Here is a 15,381-nt window from a genome sequence, read left to right as displayed (position 1 = left end):
ATTTATTAAATAATTTATAATTATATATTCACATATTTCATGTGTGTGTGTATGTAGATATGTGTCTCTGTATCTGTATCAAATTTGAATGAAGAGGAATTAATATGGAACAGTTAAGCTGGGGCCATTGGCATAGGCTACTCCAGAGGCTGAGCCATGGGGGTCACTTAATTGAAGACTTTATGGTTGGCCTCGGCAGTATACTAATAGTCCACAAAAAAATCGATGGGATTGAAACTGTAGGGGCTGTAGAGACAAGCATGAGGACCTGAGTTTGGAGCCCTGTGGCCACGTGGGTTAGCCGGATGGAGCACGGAAAGCCCTGTGCTGTGGAGACAGAAGGGGCTCTGGGCACAGGCCGGCCAGCCTACCTACTTGGTGAGCCTCAGGTCCTGGTGAGGAATCCTGTCTCAAAAACCAAGGCAGGGAGCAGAGAGCTGACTAAGACCGACCACTTGTTGCAGAGTCTCTGGGTTGGTTCCCAATTCCCACATCAAAGCTCACAACCACCCATTAACTCCAGTTGCAGTGAATCGGATGCCTTCTTCTGACCTAGGACACTGGTTGGCACAGGCATACACACGCATGCATGCAGGCATGCACCCGCACACGCAGAGACACAAATGCACATGTAGACACTCGAACTTGGGTCCTTTGGAGTAGCCAGTGCTCTTAACTGCTGAGCCATCTCTCCAGCCCCCACCCCCCCCAATTTTTTTTTAATTTTATTTTTTGGTTTTTTGAGACAGGGTTTCTCTGTATAAAAGCCTTGGCTGTCCTGGACTCGCTTTGTAGACCAGGCTGGCCTCAAACTCAAGAGATCCACCTGCCTCTGCCTCCAGGAGTACTGGGGTTACAGGTGTGTGCCATTGCTGCCTGACTTCCAAAAAAGTAAATCTTTAAAAAAAGGCCCCAGGTAGCTGCTAAGAATGACACCCATGGTTGCCCTCTGGCAAATACCCTGCATGCATACACATGCAGACACATTCCCTGCACACACATACATACTGATGCACACAAGATTGAGACTGTGGGATGCGTGAGGTCGTGCATACTTGTAATCTCAGCCCTGTGGGAGGCTAAGGCAGGAGCACATGGTGTGTGCAGTGAGGTCCTGTCACAGGAAACATAAAGAGCTGGGCTCAGCTCAGTGTGGAGTACTTGAGAAGCTTGTACAGGCACTAGGACTGATTCCCAACCTTGCAACCAGAAGAAGGAAGGACACCATAAAATAAGTGGGGGAGATGTTCGTCCTAGGCTGGGTGCCGTGGGAAGAAGGAAATCGAAGAGGAGAAAAAGAAAGTGTGTGTCATAAGCTGAATCTGGTGGCCCACAGGTCCTTTGACTGCACAGTGAGTTGCAGGCCAGCCAGGACGGTATAAGCCTGACTGTGTTTCAAAAATAAAATAACCAAGACGGACAAGGCTTGAAAAACCCCAAACCAAATAACAAAACAAAAACGGGGCCAGCAAGATGGTTCAACAGATGAAAGTGCTCGCTGCCTGAGTTTACCCCTGACCCCTCCCCTGTGTTGTGGTGTGTAGGCCCACACTTACACACGTCATACGCACACTGGTAATCGCTGTCTAATCCCAGCTCTTGGGAGGCAGAAGCAGGAGGGTCATTTCAGGCTCCAGCCTAACTTGGTATATATTTGAGTTCCAAAACCAAGCACAGTTACAAAGTGAAACTACGTCTAAAAAATCAGAGACTTGAGAGACAGAAACAAAGAAAACAAAAGTGTGCCTCAGTCCGCACGGTGAGTTACTCCATGAGACCCTGTCATTGTAAGGCATTAAAAATACGATGCCTGTTCAAATAGTGTTATTTCTTATCTGTGACTCATCTTATTTGAAATAGTTTCTAAAGTCGCTGCCTTAAGAATCACTGTCAGGGGCTGGAGAGATGGCTCAGCGGTTAAGAGCACTGGCTGCTCTTCCATAGGTCCCGAGTTCAATTCCCAACAACCACATGGCAGCTCACAGCCACCTATAATGTGATCTGATGCCCTCTTCTGGCCTGCAGGTGTATGTGCAGTAAGAGTACATATAATAAATTAATAAATACATATATTAATGAATATTTTAAAAAGATTCACTGCTCTATTTTTTCAAAAATTAAAATTTTTCTCTCTCATATTTTACATCTCATCACAGTTTCCCCTTCTTCCTCCCAGTCCCTCACCTTTCCTTTCCCCCCAGTCTACTAATCCGTTCCATTCAGAAAAGAGACCTCCCAGGGATATCAAGCAAACATGACACATTAAGTTGCAGTAAGAGTAGGCACCTTCCCTCATATTGAGTCTGGACAAGGCAACCCAATAGGAGGAAAAGGGACCCAAGATCAGGGGAAAGAGCCAGAGACACCCCCACCCCTAGTGTTGGGAGCCCCACAGGAACACCAGCTGATCCCCATCACATGTATGCAGAGGCCCATGTCAGACCCATACTGCTTTTTAAAAAGCTTACTATTTTCATCTCCAAATGTTCAGTTGAAGCATTTTGAAATGTCTTCGTTATCCCTGCTTAGTGTGTGTCTGTATTTGTCTCATAGTAACTGTTTGATATTTCTGCCAAAACACATACTTTGTTATGGTCCTAGGGGCTTACGCCCAGTGTGTGCCAGGCAGACAGTGCAGCCTGACCTCATAGCCTCAGAGTAATTTTTAAATGTATTTTATGTGTTTGGGTGCTTTGCGTACAGATATGTCTGTGTGCTGTTTATAGGCCCAGTGCCCATGGAGACCAGAAGAGGGCCTAGAGTTACAGACAGGTGTGAGCTGCCATGTGAGTGCTGGGAATCAAACCCAGGTCCTCTGGGAGAACAGCCAGTGCTCTTAATTCCTGAGCCTTCTCTCCAGCCCAGACCCTCAGCTTTTGAGGTCCTGTCGTACTTGACTCTAGCACGTGCGTCATTTCTGCATCTGTTACTGTTGGTTTTCTCTTCATAGTTGATCATGTTTATTTTTAAATACACTCTTCTGTTTTCACATGCCTGAAACTGACAGTCAGCTGGGGCAGCTGAGGGCCTTGGTTCACTTGCCTCTGCTTCTTCAGGGCAAGCGCCGCCTGCTGTCCATCGCTAGGCGCCATTGTTTCATGTTCCGTCTGCGGTGTGTGAATGGTTTTAAGATGAGAGGACACCATGCGGTTCTTTTTTTTTTTTTTTTTTTTTTAAGATTTATTTATTATGTATACAGTGTGTATCCAATCACATTATAGATGGTTGCGGTTCTTGTCACTTCATTTTCATTATGGTACTTACTCTAAAAAGTAAACATGAAAATTTGAAAAACAGAGTTTCTTTCGTTGGAAAGGGTGGTCATTTGGTGTACAGTCTTAATTCATATGACATTTGGCCCTAAAAATCCAACCTTTAATCTACACGGTTTGTTTGTTGTTTGTTTTCATCTTTTCCCTCCCAGGCTCTAATATCGAGAAGTCTGTGAAGGACCTCCAGCGTTGCACTGTGTCTCTCGCACGATACCGAGTTGTAGTTAAAGAAGAGATGGATGCATCCATTAAGAAGATGAAACAAGCTTTCGCCGAGCTGCAGAGCTGGTAAGATAAGTTGTGTGTGATGTGTAATTAGCACAGAGCTCACCCACAAATCCCATCAGCTACTCGCCGGCTTCTCCAGTCCCTTCTGCTGCCGCTCAGCGGGGAGAAGGTTTGAGGGGCTCAGAGAACTCTCAGTGCTCTGGAGATGGCTGAATGGGAATGTGTTTTGAAAAGGACAAATAACTATAGAACAGGGCCCGTCTGTTAAGCGAACAGTGTAACAAAGGACATACTGCTAAAACAAAACTGTGAAGTAGAAAGCCAGGCATGTCGGCTCCCCTGTAATCACAGCACGTGGGAGGCTGAGGCAGGAGCATCACCACCACATCCAGGCTACCAGTGAAGTCTTACTGTAAAACAAATAAGCAGACTAAAACATGTAAAGTGGAGAATATCTGTTTTTTTAATCTCATCTTATCTGTTTCACCACCCTGGTAGTCATGGTCTGCTTTAGATCTTGTGTTTTCCCAGTCGTTTTCTGTACTTATCTCCCTGTCTCTCTCCCTGTTTCTTCTCTTCTCTTCCTCCCTCTCTCCCTGTTCTCCTTCTCTCTCTCTCTCTCTCTCTCTCTCTCTCTCTCTCTCTCTCTCTCTCTCTCTCTCGTTTTGGAGACAGCCTTGGCTGTCCTGGAACTCACACTGTAGACCAGACTATCCTTGAACTCAGATCCGCCTGCCTCTGCCTCCCGAGTGCTGGGATTAAAGGCGTGCGCCACCACACTTGGCTGCCTGTACTCATTTCTTAAAATGCACTAACTTGTATTCTGTGAGAGAAAAGCAGGTTTGGTAAAGAGACTTGAAAATACTTGTATGTGTATATGTATGCACATGTGTGCTTTAAGTGTAAGTATGCATGTACCATGTGCATGTGTGGAGGTCAGAGCACAGCCTCAGGCATTGGTGTCCTCTTCCACCACAGTATGCCAAGCCACGTGCTCCAGGAGCTTCCAGCCTCTGCCTCCCATATTACCACAGGAACACGAGGACTACAGACGGGTGCTGCCACATGCGTGTGTGTGTGCGTGTGTACACGTGTATTATGTGTGTGGACCCTGAGTATGCATGTGGAGGCTGGAGCAGGGCGTTGGTGTCTTCTTCCTCTGTTGCTGGCTCTCACACTGTTATGCAAGTTTTCCTTTTCTGCTAGGCATCTGGCCACTGGCCCCCAGAAACACCTTCTGCCCTGCCCCTCAGTGTTGGGGTTGCACACATGTGCAGCCACGCCCAGTTTCTTGTGTGTGTGCTGGGGATACAAACTCAGGTCCCCGGGTTGCAAAGCAAGCACTCTTCCCCATCGAGCCATTTCCTCAGCCCTCTAGAAATACTGTTTTAAAAAGCTTAGCATGCCTGGCATGATGGCACAGGCCTGTACAAAGCAAGTCCACGACAGACAAGGGTACACAGAGAAACCCTACCTTGAAAAAGAAATCAAGATAGAATAGTGTGATCTTTACATTTTTGTTGTTTTTATGCAGTTTGTGTGTGTGTGTGGACATGTGACCCAGCCTGGTCTTCAAGTTGCTGCGTATCCAAGGACAGCCTTGGCTTCTCATCCTCCTGCCTCTACCTGCCAAGTGCCAGGATAACAGACATGCGCCACTATACCTGTTTTATGCATAAAACAGAGCTGGGAATTACACCCAAGGCTGTCTGTGTGTTAGCCAAGCACACTACTAATGGAGCTGCCTCCCAGTCCTGCCTTCCTCCCTCCTCTTCCTCTTCCTCCTCCTCTTCTTGTTTTTTGAGACAGGGTTTCTCTGTGTAGCCCTGACTGTCCTGGAACTCTCTTTGTAGACCAGGTTGGCCTTGAACTCACAGAGCTCTGCTTGCCTCTGCCTCACGAGTGCTGGGATTACAGGCATGCACCACTGTGCCTGGCTTGGTCCTGTCTTCTTAAGAACAATACATAGATTCTTCAGGTCAAATGCTGATTCAACTGCTGCCCCTACTCTAGCTCAGCTTTGCCCTTTTGTAGGCTTCCGAGTCTTTGAGTCTTTTTTAAATGCAGTGTTCTATCTCTACTGTAGTTGCTCTTTGCCACTTTGTGGTTCCTTCTTTCCCCACCCTTTATAGCACACACCCCCCAAAGGATGGAGTGGGCTTGAATCTAATTTCTTTCTTCTTGTTTCTTCTTTGAGCACGACTAACAAACCACAACCAAGCCATAACCCCCGTCCCCCCCCCCCCATGACCGCTAACCACCAACCCTGCCTATCGAGGCTCTACCATTTTATATGCTCTGAAAATACCAAATATCATGTATCACAGAAACTATCTGCAGCTGGGAAAAACACGCCTTTGCTAAAGCAGGAGGCAAGTCGTAGTCAGCCGCTGTGGACAGTCCAAAGCAGCCCTGTCCCCCCGCACCTGGGATTAAATCAAAACATATTCTTATTATATTTCTGTGGCTTTTAAAAAAGATTTATTTATTATGTATGTAGTATGCATCAGATCTCATTATAGATGGTTGTGAGCCACCATGTGGTTGCTAGGAATTGAACTCAGAACCTCTGGAAGAGCAGCCAGTGCTTTTGATTGCCGCATTTTTTTTTTTTTAAAGAAACCAAAAATTCAAAATTGTCACACTATTTCTACCAACAGAAATTCCACCCTCACCTCCAGTTCTTGATCCATTCCTACCAAGAATACTTAATAATTAGCCCCACCCTATTGTTTTAAAATTATATGTATTATCAGTATTATTTGTATTATCAGTAGGCCCCGGCTAGCGATCAATTAAAACACAGACACTTGCTGTATTTTAAAAAGGCCTTAGTTAACCTGGGGCAGGGCAGATATCAATCCGTTAAACCACTTTCCGTAGTGAGGCCTCAGGCACGGGATCCCTGTCTCAGTCCCATCTACCTCTGATAGCTTCTGTCGAGCTCCCTCCCACCCATAATCCCACATACTTGCTCATGTTCTTCATCTGGGCGGGATTCTCCATCCACGCCGGCCATGTGCTTCTCCTCCAGCTAAGCCATGGCGGCCTTCTCTCTTCCCTCCAGGTCTCTCTCCTTTCTCCTCTTGGCAGTTTTTTCTTCTTCCCAGGATCCTTCTCTCTCCTAGCCCCACCTATCTCCTGCCCTGCCCAGGTGGGATAGCTTTTTATTAAGCAAAAGGTGGGTCAGGCAGCAAGCAGTAATTAGTATCGAAATACATCAGACCATCCCCCAACATCTCCCCTTTTCTGTCTAAATAAGAAAAAGACCATTTTTTTTCTATATTGTAAGTACAATTGTGAAAGATTATAAAAACCAAGAGGTAAGACTTACACATATAATTTTTAATCAAAATGTATTTGGCAACTTTGTAGAAGATATTATCTATTTTATCTTGGTAAAACTAGAGTTTTGAACCTAAAACAACATCTATTAAAGCTTAAATCTATCAACCTAAAAGTATCTATCTAGATTTAAAAGTATCTTTTTAACTTTTAAAGCAACTAAGCTTAATTTTAAAATTAACTATCTGGTCTTTAATCCCATCAGAGACTTGAGAAGGAATAAATTTAACTACCTGAGTAAAAGTAAAGTGTAGGTTAGTAGTTTTTAAAATGAAAAAAAAATATGACAGATAGTTTATTGTCTGAACAGACATCTATAACATTGGAGCATCATCTTCAGCCTTCTGGTCCAGTATATCTGACAGACATATTTGTGAGGCAGGAACTATTGAGGACTTGTTTCCTCTGTCTTGGCAAAGTCTGGCCATTAACTTTGTCTGTATCTAACCTTGTCCATTTTAGGCAGAATTTTGTTTTGGGGGAGAAACGAGGACATTTTTGTCCAGTGGCTGTTTTGTCACACTTAAAGTCATGTCCACAAGGATGTTTTTTAATGTTCACCATCTTTTTTATGGAGGCTGGATGTTGTCAGGAGTTAACCTGTCTTACTGTCAAAGAGTCTTTAAAATAATAAAAATATTTTAAAATGTCATATTTTATAGGTCCCTTAAGGTTTTTGAAGACCTTATTTAATCATATTTATCTATAGAATCATACCTTGTGTGTTAAACCTTGTGTATGATTTAATTAACAATTGACTTGTATTACTTAATTATCCTAACCAGCCTACAATAATACTACCAGACTATTAGAAGTAAACTATGTATTAATTGAGCTGTATGTGTACAATACCTCATACTAGAGTAGAAATATAGGGTGTGAAGAACAATGCCAGATTTGAATTATATTTTAATGTATCAAAATTAAATCTACTTTGTATCACTATATAAAATTTTATATCAATAATCAAAATTAACCCTATTTGTGAGTAACAGTTAAGGCCTCAAGTTGAGGAGTAGATTTAATAATCTATCTTTTGTCCTGTCGTCTCTATATATCTCTATACTCCCCCACCCATTAGTTTGAAATGGAGTCTTGCTATGTTGCCCAGGCTGGTCTTGAACTCTTGAACTTCCCGTCCCCAGCCTCTGAATGCTGAATTACAGGCACATACTACCAGTCTCAGCCCATAATCCTATACCCTCTGTATCTAAAGCATACCTCCCTCACAAGGCGGACTGCGACGTAACACTGCAACTCGAGCCGGGCGTGCTGGCGTTCATTTTTAATCCCTGTACTCAGGAGGCTGGGGCAGGAAGATCACTATGAGTTTGAGGCCGACCCGGTCAGTCTGTGTTCCAGGTTAGCCACCAGACAAAGCCAAACATCCCCAAGAGTGTTTTAAGACGGACTTAGAAAAACCAAAAGAGCGTTGACTATTTTGGTGGTACATTCCCCTTGTATGTCTATTAGTTGTGTTGCCCATTATGCGTGTATACGTGTAAATGCTTGAGTGTGCGTGTGTTTGGGCACAGATACCACAGCATGCATGTGGAGGCTTGGTGGCAGTGCTGTGACTCATGAGCCGTCTTGTACTCACCAAAGCCCCTCGATCCTACCCTGACAAGTTCTAAGTCTATTCACACTGGCTCCTCTGTGGCACACTGGCTCCTCTGTGACACACTGGCTCCTCTGTGACACAGCCTTTCAGCTGAGGGAGGAATAATATATGTGACATATGTCAAATGTGTCTAGCCTTCCAAAGCTTAAATACTGGAGATAAGTCGTCAAGAAGGTCTGAGAAGAAAGAAGGTGACTGGGCCAGAGTACACAGGTTCGCAGCTTGCACCTGCATCTGGTGATGTCATCTTACACAACCTATAGACTGAAGACTGAGTCCTTTTTTACTATGATAAGAGACAACTACTTAGTGGGAAAGAACCCAGGGTTAGGGGCTGGAGAGATGGCTCAGTGGTTAAGAGCACTTGCCCCTCTTCCAGAGGTCCTGAGTTCAATTCCCAGCAACCACATGGTGGCTCACAGCCATCTGTAATACGATCTGGTGCCCCCTTGTGGTGTGCATGAAGACAGCGTACTCATATAAATAAAATAAAATTTAAAAAAAAAAAAAACCCAGGGTTAGTAAATAAGGTAATAACTTAGCCAGTCTTAGTAAGATTCATGTGCTGTTACTTTTTGTTGGCTTGATCCCTGGATACAGGGGAGCTGCCTCTGTCTGTAAGGCATTTTCTTGATTGCCAGTTTGAGACGGGGTTGCCTGGCCCACTGGGCTGAACCCCTCCTGCCAGGGGGCTGAACCGAAGCTAACAAAGCAAATAAACTTCCTTCCCTACCTTGTTTGGGCCAGTGTTTTATTACAGCAACAGAGTGGAAACTAGGACAGTATTCTTCATAGTCATTTTCATAGATGGTTAGAGGCCTTTTTAATGTTGGCTTTTCATAAAACTAAAACTTTATTTTTATTCAAAAAGGAAGCTTGGCCAACACCCTGAATAACAGCCTTCTGCCACACCACAGCTTGCAGGACACACGGACTTTGCATCCTGCTTCCTCAGTAGCTATAAACTTCAGCCGAACAGCTACTCTAGAAATGTACATTTTATTAACAAGAAAAGCAAGCCTAGATGTAGAGATGGTGACGCTGATTTCAGTCCTTTCAGGTCCAGGTCAGGTTTCCCTGACCCTTATGTGAGCGTCATCACCACCGGACACCTCCACGCTGCCCTGACAGCGATGCCATCCTCCTGTCACAAATGTGCTGGAACTCTTTGCTTCTCCTTGATACTGAACAAATTGGAACATGACTTTCTAATCGGCATTAACTCCAAACTGTGTGCTTCTGAATGCAGTTAGCTCACCTGCCAGTTATGTCTTGAAGTAACAACTACAAGGTACAGGAAAGAAGGCAGCGTTTTCAGTCAGCCTCAGAGAATGCACCAGCAGGAAAGGGAGGTAATCTCTTTCCTCAAGTTCAGTTGACCCAGTTGTTAAGCCTGCTAATCAGTACTAAACACACAGTACCCAGGGAGGAAGCCATTTCATTTGTCACTTACTGAAGGAGGTTCCTCCTGGCTGGCCTCCCAAAAGTCTGCAGGAACTCACACATGTCTCTCACAGAAGTGTGTTTCCTGGCTTAGGCTCCTGTGGCTGGGTCAGCAGTGATCTGTGTGGTCAGGGAGAGCAGGGACCTAAAGCAAATTGGTGGTACGCCACACCCACCTCTGCTTTCCCAAGTCAGGCAGTAGCATGGTAAGAGCTGATACAGCAGCACGGCACTGCATCCTTGCAGGTGTCCAGAGCAGGGTACATTGGCTCCTCAGTACACGGACCAAAAGTAGAGCAGAAAGGGTTTGGGGAACTGGCTGGACTTAGCTACACACGGAGTCGCAGACGACTGCAGCAAGCGGAGAAAGTGGCACTAATCCCCATTAGAAAGGGGAAATCCAAGTTTGGAGACCATGAGAGACTTGACAGGCGCACAGATGCACGTTGAGAAAGAGGACACACCATGACGTTCTAGCTACAGAACTGAAAGGTGGAAACAGGCTCCACGGCAAGGTTAGCCTAGGAGGTGAATTCCGTGTCTTAAACAGTCTTTCTTTGGACCTGAGTGAGTGGCTTTAGTTCCAGCACTTAGAAGGCTGAGGCATGAGGCCCACGGCCTAGATTACACAGAAGCCCTCTCTGAAACACCCCTCGCACAAACACACAAACCCTTTTTGCTTATAAGAACAATCTTTTGTGTTATTTCATTTTCCTTACTTTGCTCTTTTTTCCATCCCAGAGACAAGGAGGACTGAAGGGACAAGTTCACTCTCCCTGCCCAGCTCCCTCCACCTGCTGAGGCGCCCAGTCAGGCATGACCTCACGGTCCATGGACAGCTGTGGAGACACGCAGGGTTCCCTTCTCAGTGTTAGTGCAACTAGTTCTCACAGATGTGCAAGCCGACTGTCCTGAGTCCCTCAGTAGCCTGAAGGCCTGTCCTCTGCCTGAAGGCCTGTCCTCTGCCTGAAGGCCTGTCCTCTGCCTGAAGGCCTGTCCTCTGACGTCGTCACATTTATTTGTGGGGGTGGGGGAGATGTGTGCCATGGTACACTTGTGAGTCAGGGGACAACTTTACGAAGATAAGACCATTCTCTGCTTCCATCGTGTGAGTCCTGGGGATCAGACTTGGGAGGTCAGGCCTGGAGGCAAGCGCCTGTCGAGCCATCCTGCCAGCCCATTGTCTTTTCCTGACAGTTTTGATAAGTTGGCCCATGTAAGTTTTTTTAATCCCTTAAAAATACAATTCCCAATGCCAGGCTTGGTGGCTCATGCCTTTAATCCCAGCACTCGGGAGGCAGAGGCAGGTGGATCTCTCTGAACTTGAAGCCAGCCTGGTATATAAACAGAGTCCAGACCAGGCAAGGCTACACAGAAAAACCCTGTCTTGGGGAAAAAAATTCCCAGAAAAGGTTTAAACACACAACACTTTATTACCTAATTAAATAGCTTTAATTTGCCAGCATAAATTTCTCCCCAAGAAGGATTCAATGATCAAACACACTTGAGGGGAAAAAAAAAACATAGTATAGGTCCCCTTTAGTTCATAATGCAGATGAGAATTGAGAAAGCTCTGAGGTTCAGTGTTAAGCTTGCTTATTTATGTCACTTATTTATTTATTTTATTTTTTCAAGCCAAGGTTTCTCTGTGTAGCTTTGGCTGGACTGGCTTTGTAGACTAGGCTGGCCCTGAATTCACAGTGATCCACCTGCCTCTGCCTGCCCAAGTGTTGGTCTTACAGGCATACACCACCATGCCTGGCTTCTCTTTTTTTAAAAACTACATTGCCCATAAACTATATTTTTTAGAATAGAAATAGAAGTCATAGTTTTTCTGCCTTGACAGATAAATAATTTTAAATTTCTATAAGTCAAAAGTCATAATACTTTCTTACTCTACAGTTTTTGATTTCCTGTGTCTTAACATGTATCTCTGTTTGCTTTATTCTGCAGTCTCTGCCTTGCTGGTTTATACAGTCCCCTCTGTTTCTGGAGCCTCAGATGTGGGTGTCACTGTTCTATAAGCAAGTTGCACAAAAACAAAAAGTGGTTTCAAGTGAAAACCCAGTCACTCGCTTACTATGTGTGCTTAACACCCCAGCCATTTTCCGTAACTACAAACCTAGCCACAGACTTGTTGGTAGCACAGATCACTACTGCTTCCATTTTCCTTGGCAGATTATAAAATACCACTGTTCAGTCATGTGGTTGTGCTGTGTAGCCCAGGCTGGCCTCGAACTCATGGTCCTTCTCAGATGTGGAATACTATGATTCAGGTGTGGACAGTTTTGGCTAGTTTTGAATTGAAAAAAAGAAAAGCTCAAGCTCCTCCCCCTCTCTCTCTCTCTCTCTCTCTCCCTCTCTCCCTCCCCCACTCCCACCCCCCCCACCTGTCATTTAGTACACAGTGTTCTGCCTACATGTACACCTGCAGGCCAGAAGAGGGCACCAGGTCTCAGATGGTTGTGAGCCACCATGTGGTTGCTGGGAATTGAACTCATGACCTCTGGAAGAGCAATCCGTGCTCTTAACTGCTGAGCCATCTCTCCAGCCCCCGCCCCCTAACTTGTTAAAAGCTGTTTTAGAGAATTGAAGTATGGAATCAGCTGACCGCAGCAGCACGTACTTGTACACCCTGAAGTCAGGAGGCTGAGACAGAGGGGTTGCTGTGAATCAGCGAAGCAAAACTATCTGCAAAAATAAAACCAGAATGGAGAGATGGCTTAGTGGTTAAAGGTGTTTGCTGTTCTTTAGAGGCCCAGCTCAGTGCTGCTTCCTGTAGTGAGGAACTCACAGCTCCAGGGTAGCCAGCGCCCTCCTCTGGCCTCCACCAGCACCTACATGTGTGTACATGCTCATAAATACACATATACATAAATAAGAACTAAAAATAAAAAATTTTAGTTAACAAAAAGCAAGCAGGAAAATAAAGAAATAGGGAATTCCTACCACATGCTCTGTGAAAGCCTCCTTACAAAAAGAAAACCACCAGAATCTTCATAGTAATTAGGCTTATACGTAAATTAGTTCTTGAGTTTGGTTTTGCTGCAGTTACTTGGCTGATCTGGCTCCTGGACGAATGTACTCCAGTGAGGTCCATGCGGAGGCCTGAGAAACATAGAGAACGTTTATTCTTCGCTAATAAAAACTGCTGCGGGCAGGCCAGCCGTGGTGGCGCATGCCTTTAATCCCAGCACTCGGGAGGCAGAGGCAGGCGGATCGCTGTGAGTTCGAGGCCAGCCTGGTCTACAAAGTGAGTCCAGGACAGTCAAGGCTACACAGAGAAACCCTGTCTCGAAAAACCAAAAACCAAACCAAAACAAAACAAAACTGCGGGGGGCTAAAGCTGGCTCAGCAGCCCAGAGCACCGTCCTGCCCAGGGGACCCAGGGTCAATTGGAAGCACCTGTACAGAGGCTCCAGCTATCTGCAACTCCAGTCCCAGGGGATCGTAAGGCCTCCTGTGGCCTCCAACGGTGTCAGGCCCTCAAGTGGGCCACAGACAAGCATGCCCGCAAAACACCCGGGCACTCAGCTGCTGTCAGGCGCGGTGGCGTATGCCTTTGACCCTGGAGGAGAGGAGGGAGGGGGCTACGATTGGCATGTAGAATGAATAAGAATAAGAATAATAAAAAGACTGTAGTGTCATTGAACTTGGTGTAATAATAATAATAATAATAATAAAGACTGTAGTGCCATTGAACTTGGTATAATAATAATAATAATAATAATAATAATAATAATAATAATAATAATAATAATAATAAAGACTGTAGTGCCATTGAACTTGGTGCAATACTTTTCACATGCTGGGTACATAGATCTTAACCTTGAACAACTTTCCTATGCCCTCACAGAGATACTGCCTGGTAAAATTAAAAGCAAGACCATCAAATTATATACACCAAGCTCAGCAGGGTGGTGCATACCTTAATCCCAGCATTCAAAAGGCAGAGGCAGGTGGATCTTTGTGAGTTGAAGGCTGGCCTGGTCTTCAGAGTGTGTTCCAGGACAGCTAGGATACACAGTGAGACCATATCCTTATTAAGAAGATAACCCAAAATATAAAAATTGTGAAAAAAATTGTTCCAGAAGTACTGGAGTTGGCATGCCTGAGGAGTTGTTTTGTGGCTTGCTACTGCCACCTGCTGGTTCTAAGCTCAGATCTCGAGTAGCTGGCTGTGGTGTTACACGGAACAAAAGGGAGTGGGAGCCATTTACTTTATTGACAATCTTAAAAATATTCTTTGTTGAGAATACAATACCAGACATTCATGTGGTCCATGCTTTTTTCCCCCCTTGGGGTTGTTTTTTTTGTTGTTTTGTTTTTTGAGACAGGATTTTGTTGTGTAGTCTTGTCTGTCCTGGACCCACTTTGTAGCCCAGGTTGGCCTTGAACTCAGAGACCCACCTGCCTCTGCTTCCCTGAGTCCTGGGATTACAGGTGTGTGCCACTGTGCCCAGCTCATGCATTATTTCTGTTTATTTGTTTGTTTGTCTTTTTTTGTTTTTCCAGACAGGGTTTTTCAATGTCATAGCCCTAGCTGTCCTGGACTCACTTTGTAGACCAAGCTAGCCTTGAACTCACAATGATCCACCTGCCTCTGCCTCCCGAGTATAACACATTGTTTCTTGGCAGTGTGCTTTCAGTGAACAAGTTGTTATTTCTCCATTATTAATTATATGCTATTTTGGTATTTGAGGGTTTTTTGGTTTTTCAAGACAGGGTTTCTCTGTGTAGCCTTGGCTGTCTTGGAACTCACTCTGTAGACCAGGCTGGCCTCTAATTCACAGCAATCTACCTACCTCTGCCTCCTGCGTGCTGGGATTAAAGGCGTGCGCCACCAACTCTCAACTGGTGTTTGGGTTTTTCATCTAACTCTTTTCTCTTTGTCATTTTCCCCCTAGTTTAATGGATCGAGAAGTGGCATTGCTTGCTGAGATGGACAAAGTGAAGGCTGAAGCAAGTAAGATGATTGATATTTCATTAAGACTGTGATGGAGCCTGGGTTGTGGTGGCACACGCCTTTAATCCTAGTGCTTGGAAGGCAGATTCAGGCCAGTTTGTGAGTTTGGGGCTAGCCTGGTCTACATAGTAACTTAAAAACTATCATCAGTACAAATTATATTAGACACAGTAAAACAAAAATGAGTTAGTAAGCTAAGCGTAGCGTGGAAGTCTACAGTGATAGCTAATGGGCTAAGCTGTCGGGGAGACAAAACATGAGTTTATAGCCGTCGTTTGGAGCAGTTGTGCTGTGCTGACGTAATTCTTCATGAGAGTCTCTTAAATATCTCCCCAAACAGCCGGGCATGGTGGCGCACGCCTTTAATCCCAGCACTCGGGAGGCAGAGGCTGGTAGATCAATGTGAGTTTGAGGCCAGCCTGGTCTACAAAGTGAGTCCAGGACAGCCAGGGCTACACAGAGAGACCCTGTCTCGGGGGAAAAAAATATTTCCCCAATCTTAGCAT

The 15,381-nt window shown here is 45.1% G+C and overlaps 1 protein-coding gene across 3 annotated transcripts in view; it reads left to right on the top strand.

Annotated features, from left to right (window-relative positions):
• SPATS2 (spermatogenesis associated serine rich 2) overlaps positions 1 to 15,381 on the top strand; it is a 71,168-nt gene that overhangs the window by 44,251 nt on the left and 11,536 nt on the right. For all 3 annotated transcript variants that reach the window (XM_084802881.1, XM_084802882.1, XM_084802883.1), the window contains exons 8-9: positions 3,425 to 3,560; positions 14,817 to 14,875. In XM_084802881.1, the coding sequence (XP_084659007.1) occupies positions 3,425 to 3,560; positions 14,817 to 14,875 (195 nt within the window). The remainder of the gene's footprint in view (positions 1 to 3,424; positions 3,561 to 14,816; positions 14,876 to 15,381) is intronic.

Source organism: Acomys minous, assembly GCF_964271855.1.
Source record: "Acomys minous genome assembly, chromosome: 12".
NCBI lineage: Eukaryota > Metazoa > Chordata > Mammalia > Rodentia > Muridae > Acomys > Acomys minous.
This window is presented reverse-complemented; position numbering and strand designations above follow the sequence as displayed.